The sequence below is a fragment of the Lampris incognitus genome, chromosome 13, assembly GCF_029633865.1.
Source record: "Lampris incognitus isolate fLamInc1 chromosome 13, fLamInc1.hap2, whole genome shotgun sequence".
Lineage (NCBI taxonomy): Eukaryota > Metazoa > Chordata > Actinopteri > Lampriformes > Lampridae > Lampris > Lampris incognitus.
This window is the reverse complement of record NC_079223.1, coordinates 33,884,375-33,895,714: the sequence shown is the minus strand read 5'-3', so window position 1 is coordinate 33,895,714 and position 11,340 is coordinate 33,884,375. Positions and strand designations below refer to the sequence as shown.

Here is an 11,340-nt window from a genome sequence, read left to right as displayed (position 1 = left end):
TCAGGGGTAGCAGCAGGCATAGGTCAGAGCTAATTTGATTGTTTTGTGCAATAAATCTTTCTGATGCCAAATGTGGTGCCAGGATAATGATAACCTGGCTTGAGCGCTGAAATGAGAGCTTTCCATTCTTTCTGCAGGAGGAGATGTTCCTCTGGCTCTCTGTCTCAAATGAGGAATCCGAAGCGGTTTGCAAAGGAGTTTTGTGAACATCATACATTTTGACTTAAAGAGCTCAAAGAGGTGTCTGTCTAAACCACATAAGCTTATTTACTGAGCCATGGGGGATTCCAACATCAGTCAGCTGGCAGCGGTTTATGCAAAACCACAGGATCATCTCACCCAAGCCAGTAATTTGGATCAGCTCACAGACAACTATGAGATGGACTATGGCATCCCCCCTGAAGACATCCCAGACACGACACAGGGCCAGGCCTTCTTTGTGGCCACCATTTTTCTCGCCGTGGTCCTCGTCTGTATCATGCTGGTCTGTGGGGTGGGGAACTTCCTGTTCATTGTCAGTTTGGCAAGATACAGAAAGCTCCGCAACCTCACCAACCTGCTCATTGCCAATCTGGCCATATCAGACTTTATTGTTGCAATAGTGTGTTGCCCGTTCTTAGTGGATTACTACGTTGTGAAGAAGCTCTCCTGGGACCACGGGTTGGTGCTGTGTGCCTCGGTCAACTACCTCAGGACTGTCTCGCTCTATGTCTCCACGAACGCACTGCTCGCCATCGCTGCTGATAGGTGGTCCCAGAGGTCTGCATTTTGTTTCCTCAAGTGTTTAAGCGTGTGTGTGTGTGTGTGTGTGTGTGTGTGTGTGTGTGTGTGTGTGTGTGTGTGTGTGTGTGTGTGTGTGTGTGTGTCTGTGTGTGTCTGTGTTTGTGTCTGTGTCTGTGTAAGGGCGTACCTATTATGTCATGTGTATTTGTGTGTATATGCTTTATGTGGCTGTGATTTGATGTAAAGTGCCACTACATCTCAGACTACAAACATATCCACCACTTATTCAAACGAACAGGTGTTTTATTTAGGATTCACCAAATGATGCAAATTTGTCAAATGATGCAAATTAGTCAAATTAGTCAAATTGTAATTGTTCTCCTGCTTCTTACTCCGACTGTGCATGCAGTCTTCTGGTGAGGGGGGCTATGAAAAGGCTCTCAGACAAAGCCTTACAAATGGGTTGTGCTGTGTTTCTTGAAGGCGCCCACCTATCCATCTGTTTTATGAACAAAGCAAGTTACACTCCAGAACATATTTCAGCCGACCCGTCTGTGGTGCCTAGTGACTCAGCCCTACGTATATCCACACTGACACCCGTGGACTGGCCCATTGCCTTCCTTGATGACAACATGGCTTCACAGGTGCCCAGTGGTGTTTCTATGATTTGAGGAAATTCGGGGCTTAGCCCAGACCTCTGTAGGAGGGTTCGGGGGGTCCTGCCCTGTAAATAATTTTCGATAAACAGGCTTTATTTTGATGCTTTTTTATGCACTCAGGCACCTTATTTACATTCAAAGTCATTGTAATATTGAAATATGTAACTCGAAAACTGTTGTTCACTTCCCAGATTAATTATGAATTGTGATGGGGAAATATTAGTAGTTGTTAGTGATTAGTATTAGTATTGAGTAGAAACAGAATACTTCACAACTGCTATCGTTCAACATTTATTGACATGCTACAGTACCAGACTAGTGAAAAAAAGTTAAATGTATTTATGTTAACATTAGTTTATTGGAATATTAAATTTTCTTTCACACACACACACACACACACACACACACACACACACACACACACACACACACACACACACACACACACACACACACACACACACACACACACACACACAATTTTCAGATAGTTCATGCAGTGTAGTGCTGCACTGTTCAATTCTCTATCATCTGCTGCTCGCTCTCTCTTCTCTCCATCATCTAATGCTCCCTCTCTCTCTTTTCTCCACAATCTGCTGCTGCCTCTCTCTCTCCTCATCTGCTACCCTCTCTCTCTCCTCTCTCTCCATAATCCGCTGCATCCTCTCTCTCTTCTCTCTCTCCTCATCTGCTACCCTCTCTCTCTTCTCTCTCTCCATCATCTGCTGCTGTCTGTCTTTCTTCTCTCTCTCTCCATCACTGGCAGCTGTCTCTCTCTCTTCTCTCTCCACCATTGGCAGCTGTCTCCCTCTTCTCTCTCTCCATCTGTCTCTCTCTTCTCTCTCTCCATCATCTGTTGCTGTCTTTCTTTTTTCTCTTGCCATCATCTACAGCTCTCTCCCTCTCTCTCTCCAAAATCTGCTGCTGTCTGTCTGTCTTCCCTCTCTCTACCTGTCTCTCTCTTTTTTCCCTCTCTTCATCATCTGCAGCTGTCTCTCTCCATCATCTGCTGCTGTATGCCTGTCCTCTCTCTCTCTCTCTCCATCTTTGTCTCCCTCCTCTCTCTCTCTCTCCATCACCTACAGCTGTCTCTCAATCTTCTCTCTCTGTCCATCATCTGCTGTCTGTCTGTCTGTCTTTGCTCTCTCTCTCTGTCATCTGCTTGCTGTCCGTCTCTTCTCTCTCTCCATCACCTGCAGCTCTCTCAGTATTCTCTCTCTCTCCATCAGCTGCTGCTGTCTGTCTTTTTCTCTCTCTCCATCATCTGCTGTCTGCCTGTCTTCTCTCTCTCTCTCTCTCTCTCTCTCTCTCTCTCTCTCTCTCTCTCTCTCTCTCTCTCTCTCTCTCTCTCTCTCTCTCTCTCTCTCTCTCTCTCTCTCTCTCTCTCTCTCTCTCTCTCGCTCTATCATTTGCTTGCTGTCTGTCTTCTCTCTCTCCATCACTTGCAGCTGTCTCTCAGTCTTCTCTCTCTCTCTCTCCATCATCTGCTGGTGTCTGTCTCTCTTTGCTACCCTCTGCAAAACCAGGGAATAAACTTAAATGAAACTCACAATAACATATCCTACCCAATGCAACATATAGGCCTACTCTATATTTCGACACGATGGTTCCCTTTATAATAGTGCTAAGTACTGTATTTTATCGAAATGTGATGGGTTTCATTTGACTACAATACAGCCAACCCATTATTAACCTTAATTTTTAATTCACTCCCTGAGGTTTCTTCCTATTTTTTCTCAGAGCAGCATGCTTTTAATTGTTGTCAATTTGAAACACCTAATTACATCACATGATCTAACTGTAGTAGTATCAAATCAATACCCCCAAGGGTGCGGGGGGGGTCAAGTTAATTGTTTATTTACGGTACATTTATTTAGATTTAAATCCATACGGTGATTAACTTTTTTTTCTGCTGCCTATAGTACAATGAACGAGTCATTACTGCTCTAGTTCATTTTATGGAAATGTGATTTATTTACAAGAAGGACAATAAAAATGTGCACAATATGCACCACACAGTATGAAAAGTATGCACCGCACAGGGGGATCAGACAAGTATGGCCTGCTAGCTAAACATTATTTCCTGTATGCTCTGCCATTTCTCCTCTACTCGTCTCCTCTCCTCCCGCTGTAACTTTAGTCACTGACCAATGACGTGTGTTACGTCACTCAGCGAGGCCCATCAGACCCCCCCCCCACACACACGCACACACAAACACACACACACACACACACACACACACACACACACACACACACACACACACACACACAAACACATGCACACACAGACACAGTGTGTGTTCAGAGGCCTGCATTTATTTTGACAGGCTGTTATGTTATGAAGACTATCACATATTCACACACATTACATTTTTTGTCGAGATTCCCATAGGCATTACATTTAAAATTATATTCTGGGCTACACTCAAGACATTCGAGGCTTAAGCCCCAACAAAATGATGCAGATTCATGCACCCCAGATTTATCATAAATAAATATTCATCCTTGACCTCACTGTAAACCATGGAACATTTGCAGAAAGGTGAATCAGTTCAGCCGGACGCAACGTTTAGTGGGAGAAACACTTCATCACTCATGCAAGTGACCTCATCAGTCTCAAATGACTGCAGGTATCTCCACCCTTATAAAAAGCACAGTTGCATAACAACTGAAAGCAACAATTGGTTTCATATGCAAATAGGCGTGACCATTAACTAGAGTTTCAATGGCCATATGTACTATTCACAGAGGATTTGGGAACGTTTGCAATCACATTGTAAGATGGCAACAAATGTACTCCCCCCCCCCCCCCACCACCTCGGTTCAGGGATGGTCGTTCCCTCTTCACATAGATGGTCTCTTTGACTCTCCATTCAAACCAGTGTTCCTCCGTATCAAGGATGTGCACATCCTCATCCTTGAAAGAGTGGCCACTGGCCTGTAGATGGGTGTAGACTGCAGAGTCCTGGCCTGACGCATTAGCTTTCCTGTGTTGTGCCATCCTCTTGGCCAGAATCTGTTTGATTCCCCAATTTACAAGTCACAACAATCCTGCTGCTACTTAACAGCATACACTATATTGCTCTGTTTGTGCCGGGGGACCCGATCCTTAGGGTGGACCAATTTCTGGTGCAGTGTGTTTTGGAGTTTGAAAGCAACTGACACACGATGTTTGGAAAATATGTGTCTCAACTGTTCCGACACTCCTGCAACATACGGAATCACCACTGGTTATGCTTAGGCAGCTGTTGTCCTTCTCTCTTTGATTGGGTTGTGCACTGTTTAGGACTCTTCCTGGCTTTGACAAACACCCAGTTAGGATAACCACATTTAAACAGGGCCAGTTTAATGTGAAATTTCCCTCACCTTATCTACAAAATCCACAGTGCTCTTAATGTGATGTTCATTACTGCCTACCAACGGGTTAAGAATAGATGCCAAAAACTTAGAGACATTATGGATCACTGAGTTAATCATACAAACAATAGGCCGTAATGGCACATCCTGTTTATGTATCTTAGGTTTCCCATACAGACTAGGTGTAGCTTCCCCTGGGTATAATCTGTTGTACGAAATTCTGTTGATAACATTGTCCTTTTCTAACAGATTCAGACAATCTATCACCTTTTTCTTGTAACCACTGCCCGGATCTAATTTCAGGGGCTTATAAGTATTCAGAACAGTATTTTAGGAAGAACGAAGTTCCCAACAACATTAAATATGTAAGAGTAAGAACAGAGGAATCCATGAATACTTTCAAAAATGAACTACTAACACACAACTGCAATATAGTATACAAAGAAACTTACGATTCTTTCCTAAACATATTTCAATCCTTATATGATAAAAATTGCCCAATAAAACAATTCAACAGTAAATGGAAATATAAAGATAGTCCATGGATCAAAAAGGGACTACATAATGCATGTCATAAAAAAAATAAACTCTATAAAGAATTCATAAAGCGCAGAACAATCACAACAGAAATAAAACACAAAAAATATAAAAACAAGCTAACTAACATTGTGAGGATATGCAACAAGGAATACTATAATAAATAGTTAATAATAATATATAAATATAATAATATAATAAATAGAGACCAATAAAAACAAAACCAAAGGTATATGGAATGTGTTAAATTGTATTATTAAATGGCTCTAGAAGCCCAAGCTGCCCTCAATATTTTACAGATAATGATAAGACTATAAATAACATGGAAGACGTGGTCAATGGCTTCAACAGATTCTTTGTAAATGTGGGCCCAAAACTGGCAGAAGCAAAAAAAAAAAAAATCAATGACACACAAACAATCACAATGGGGAATGATAGTGATTATGGGGACAGAAATCCAAGCTCCACTTTTCTTAGCGCGGTAAAAGAGAAGGAAATCATGGACATTGTAAACAAACGTGAGAACAAAAAAAATCTACTGACTGGAATTATATTGATATGACAGTAGTTAAGAAAGTGATCGAAGGTATTGCAAAACCACTAACCCACATCTATAACATGTCCTTTCAATCTGGTAAAGTTACAAGCAAATTGAAAATAGCAAAAGTTATCCCCTTATATAAAACCAGAGATAGACACCAATTTACAAATTACAGACCAATTTCATTATTGTCACAATTCTCCAAACTACTAGAAAAACTATGTGCTGCAAGACAAATTCATGGAGAAGCACAATCTGTTGACCAACAGTCAGTATGGGTTTCGACCAAACAGATCGACAACTCTGGCACTCATTGAATTAATTGAAGAAATAACTAATTGCAAAAAAGTTTGCTGTGGGGATATTCATAGACAGAAAAAAAACCCTCTTTGACACTATTGACCACAACATATTAAAAGATACATTGGAAAGGCATGGTATCAGAGGGGTGGTACAGAATTGGCTAAGAAGCTATTTAAGTAACAGGCAGCAGTTTGTAATGATAGGTGAAAATAAATTGTCATGCGTGGATATTACTTGTGGTGTACCCCAGGGGTCGATTTTAGGTTTAAAACTGTTCATTCTGTACTTATATGATACATACAAATTATTATGGCCTATTACAAATAAAACTAACAAAAACAGTCTTTATCAATTAACAAGTCCAAGTCCTCATCTGCAACTTCCGAGTCCGAATGCAGTCAATGCTCAAGTCCAAGTTCGAGTCATCAGTGCTCAATCCAATTCAAGTCACTAGTCCTGAAAATCAGGACTCAAGTCTGAGTCCTTGACTCGAGTACTACAACACTGTACCCTACTCTTTACATCCGGCTTCCCACCCGCAGACACAGCCAATTGTGTCTGTAGAGACGCCCGACCAAGCTGGAGGTAACATGGGGATTCAAACCGCCGACCCCCGTGTCGGTATAGGCAACGGAATAGACCACTACACTACCCGGGCGCCCCTAATTGTTGTTGTTGTTATTATTACTATTATTAGTAGTAGTAGCAGTAGTAGTAGCAGTAGTAGTTGTATTTTCATGCTTGCTTCTCTCAGTGGTTGACAAAATTCATCTGTTTAAAATAATTTCCAGTTGTTTCATTGCCTTTGATTTCAAATCTGAAACAAAAACACAACAGCAAATGTGCATTATGAACATAAAAATGCAGTTTGGATTACTGCATTTGAATTAACATTTTGTTACAAATAAGGAATGTGTATATTGAAATGTAATATGTAATAATTGGGATTGCATTTTCACTTTACTACAGTCTGGAATTCGTTCCTATTCAATCCATATTTGTAACAAACAGAATAAATGATAATTGGTGTGACCGCACCGTGAGCGTCCATTTTCGAAAACCACATATCTTGTGTTTTTTGAAGGCTGAAATTATTGCCCACTGGACTCTGCTGAAGTCCAGGGAGAAATTTCTACAAAGTGGCCACTTTCTCAACACTGAAGTCACCAGGGTTTACCCAGAGATCAAGATTTGTCCGTTTGATTCTGAATGAGGCCTGACAACATTTTAATGAGGTCCGGATTCAAAGTGTGAACCGGTCCTTTTAAGATTTGTGTTAAGGAACTCCCGCAGCCGTACTTCAAAGCTCTTGTGAAAACATACTGCTGTGGGCATTGGTATGTCAGTTCGTCTTGGGAAAGCTGATCAGGAAATGAACCCTTGTGACTATGTACTGCCTATACCGCTTGTATGTTATGTTTGTCTAGTCCATCTGTATACTGACCAGATTATGTATCTTTGAAGAGCCTGCCAGCAACATTGTCTAATTACACTATGACTCCCTGTCAAAATGTGTTGAGATATGTGTTGTTTGACGTGTCTAGTGAGCACAACATCAAACCTGGAGAATCACATGTTTCTTGAAAGATGAATTATAGATACTAAGGAGGCTTATAAAAATATCAAATGCCAACAGACACCGACAGCTTTGTAGAATGATTCGAATGGTCTGACTCCTTCGTGTGCACATGTGCTCACACAGGTAGAATATTTCAACTATAGTAATTTTTTGTAAGTAGCTGGTCAGTCAATGGTCATGACATTTAAACTTATTTCTGATATTTAGTATGATGTATGATGATGTAATGGAGAGCGCAGCAGGTTGTGCATGGACAAGACATGGAAAAATTGACAAATTCAAAGTGAGCATTGATCGTTATGCGAATAATCCACTATAACATTTACCTTATGTAACAGTTGGACACTATTTATTTATTTATTTTACCTTAATGTCACCAGGAAAGTTGACTATACTGAAAAATTGCCTTGTACCCAAAGCTACACACATTCCAATTAAAAAGCTTTTAAGTAAAACCAGTTTCTTGTACAGTAGGCCTCAAAGGAGTTACACTGGAGAAGTTGAGGGTTATTGTATTGTATTTTACTTGATCCAATAAATAAATGAATCAATTCATTCATTCAGTCATTCAGTTTGTCCATTGTGGCTCCACGGATGTTTACTTCTTCGTCACAAACTTTCCGCTAGTGTCAGAGTCATTTGCGAGGACTGTTTAGATTGCAAGACAATGTGACACGATCACAAGCCATTACCATACATACCTCATAGCCATAATAATTATATATCATTATATATGTACAGTGCTGTGTAAAAAACAGTATTTATTCCCTTTCTTAGTTCCTCTAGTTTTGCAAATTTGACACATTTGATTTTTTCATATCTTCATACAAAATGTAATATAAGATGACGAGAACCTGAGTAAACACAAAATTCAGTTTTGAAATTATAATGTTATTTTTCTAAAGAAAAAAAGTTATCCAACAACAACTGATCCTGTGTGAAAAAGTAATTGCCCCCTTACTTAATCAACCAATTAACCAAATGTAATTGATCATTGGATTCAGCAGACACATCCCTGTTGAATCTAAAATGACATATAGAACCTCACCATCAAAGTGAAATCTCAACAAGCAGCACACTATGCCACCATCAAAAGAAACTCTAGAAGAGATGAGAAAAATTGTTGTTGAGCTGTATCAATCTAGAGAGGGTTACAAAATCATCTCTAAGGCTCTGGGGCTCCAGACAACCACAGTGAGAGCCATTGTCTCCAAATGGAAAAAACTTGGAACAGTGGTGTATCTTCCCTGAAGTGGCTGGCCTAAAAAAATTCCTCCAAGGGTGCAGTGACAACTCATTCATGAAGTCACAAAAAAACCACAGGAAAGCATCTAAAGAATTGCAGGCTTCTCTGGCCTCAGCTAAGTTTGTCCATAATTCAACAATAAGAAAGAGACTGGGCAAAAATGGAAGTTGTGGGAGAGCTGCAAGGTGCCAACTACTGCTTAACAAAGAGAAACATCAGCGCTTGTCTTATATTTGCAAAATAATGTTCTGTGGACAGAAAAGTCAAAAGTGGAACTTTTTGGAAGACACAGGTCCTATTATGTCTGGTGTAAAGCAAACAGCATTTCACAAGAACATCAAATCAAAGATCAAACATGGTGGTGGTGGTGTGATGGTGTGAGGATGCTTTGCTGTCTCAGGGCCTGGAAGACTTGCCATCATTGAAGGAACCATGAATTTTGTTCTCTACCAGACCATTCTGAAGGAGAACGTCCAGTCATCAGTCCATGATCTGAAGCTGAAGCATAATTGAGTTATGCAGCAGGACAATGATCCAAACACAAGAGTAAGGCCACCTCAGAATAGTTCAAAAGAAACAAAATTAAGGTTTTGGAGTGGTCTCATCAAAGCCCTGACTTGAACCCCATTGAGGAGCTGTGGCAGGACCTTAAACAAGCAGTTCATGCGCAAAAACCCTCCAATGTCTGCAATTCTGCAAAGAAGAGTGGGCCAAAACTCCTCCATGGTGATGTGAAAGACTGATCTCCAATTATAGGGAGCATTTAGTTGTAGTTGTTGCTGCACAACCAGTTATTAAGTTCAGGGGGGCAATTACTTTTTCACATGGGCGACATGGATGTTGGATAACTTTTTTCCTTCAATAAATTAAATGATCATTTAAAAACTGTATTTTATGTTTACTTGCATTCTCCTTGTCTTATATTAAAATTTGTATGACTATATTAGACCATTCAGTGTGACAAATATGCAAAAATAGAGGAAATTAGGTAGGGGGGACATACTTTTTCATGGCACTGTAACTGCATTTTTTTGTTCATTATTATTATTGTTGTTGTTATCATTAATACTATTATATAATTAGTTGGGGTTTTTTTTTAAACGCCGTTCCTGTACTTGCACTTTCCCCACAGCTCGTCATTATTGGCTGTTGCTTATGTCTACCTACATATCATATTGTTGTATTCTTGCACTGCGAAATAAAGACAAAAAAATAGATTGCATGACGGATTGTAAACTAGGAGGTTAGACAGCATTCTGATACAGAATTAGATATTTTGTGCCCAGCACAAGAATAGCTAAATAATATTTCTACCCCTCTCCCTGAAGGTACATGGCCATAGTCCACCCTCTCCAGCCCCGTATGAAGTACCAAACTGCCTACTGTCTGATCACAGGCGTCTGGATTGTGCCCATCCTCATCTCGATTCCTTCTGCCTACTTTGCATCTGAGACCATGTACCCACATAGCGGCACCACCCCGGCCAGTCACAAGGTCTTCTGTGCCCAAATCTGGCCCGTGGAACTGCAGGCCTACTACCGCTCATACTTCCTGTTCGTTTTTGCCTTGGAATTTGTTGGGCCTGTTATTGTCATGGCAACGTGTTACACCCAGATATCCCGTGAGCTCTGGTTTAAGAACATGCCGGGCTTTCAAACGAAGCAGATTAAGAAGAGGCTGCGTTGCCGGCGGAAAACAGTGATGGTCCTGATTGGGATCTTAACGGCATACATCCTGTGCTGGGTGCCCTACTACTGCTTCACCATCCTGCGAGACTTCCACCCGACGCTCATCTCCCGCCAGAGAAACTCATTGGTTGCCTTCTATATTATTGAGTGTATCACCATGGGCAACAGCATGATCAACACCCTCTGCTTTGTCAGTGTCAAGAACAATACAGTGAAACACCTGAAAAGGATTGTGCTGCTGCGTTGGAGGTCCACTTACACCCCCAGCAAGGTTGTGGATGAAGGTGATATAAGAACATCATCCATGCCTGTGACTGAAGAGATTGAATGCATTCGACTCAGGTGAAGCAAGGTAACTATAATATGATGGTCAGTGAGAACCGCTATGTCGATACACTGACATTTCACCATGGTTCCGGAGTGCTTAAACTGACACAGAACTACTCTCTGATGTTGAAATCATATTCCAATTTAATTTAGAGTAGGAGGAAGCACATGGAAAAGTGATGGCACACCCACCAACACTTGCTTATTTGAATGGGACAGCACAGTTGAATACTCTAACATCTTACTTTAACATCTCATCTGTTCACTCTGCTATGTGAATGTAATTTGTTGTTATGCCACTCAGATATTATTTACATATTGTGTATATTCTAATGCAGCATGGTATATTACGTATTATATGTATACTACATGGAGTT

At 40.7% G+C, this 11,340-nt stretch overlaps 1 protein-coding gene across 1 annotated transcript; it reads left to right on the top strand.

The window, feature by feature from the left end:
- The first annotated feature begins 277 nt into the window (after positions 1-277).
- On the top strand, positions 278-10,982 carry prokr1b (prokineticin receptor 1b). Its single transcript, XM_056292370.1, has 2 exons — positions 278-747; positions 10,277-10,982. The coding sequence occupies exons 1-2, from the start codon at positions 278-280 to the stop codon at positions 10,980-10,982; spliced, it is 1,176 nt and encodes a 391-aa protein (XP_056148345.1).
- The last annotated feature ends 358 nt before the right edge of the window (positions 10,983-11,340 follow it).

What these genes read in the sequence shown, in the direction of transcription:
- prokr1b (XM_056292370.1), top strand. Translation starts at nt 278, where the DNA reads ATGGGGGATTCCAACATCAGTCAGCTGGCAGCGGTTTATGCAAAACCA. An exon ending in CTCGCCATCGCTGCTGATAG is followed by an intron (nt 748 to 10,276) that starts GTGGTCCCAGAG and finishes CTCTCCCTGAAG; the next exon opens with GTACATGGCCATAGTCCACC.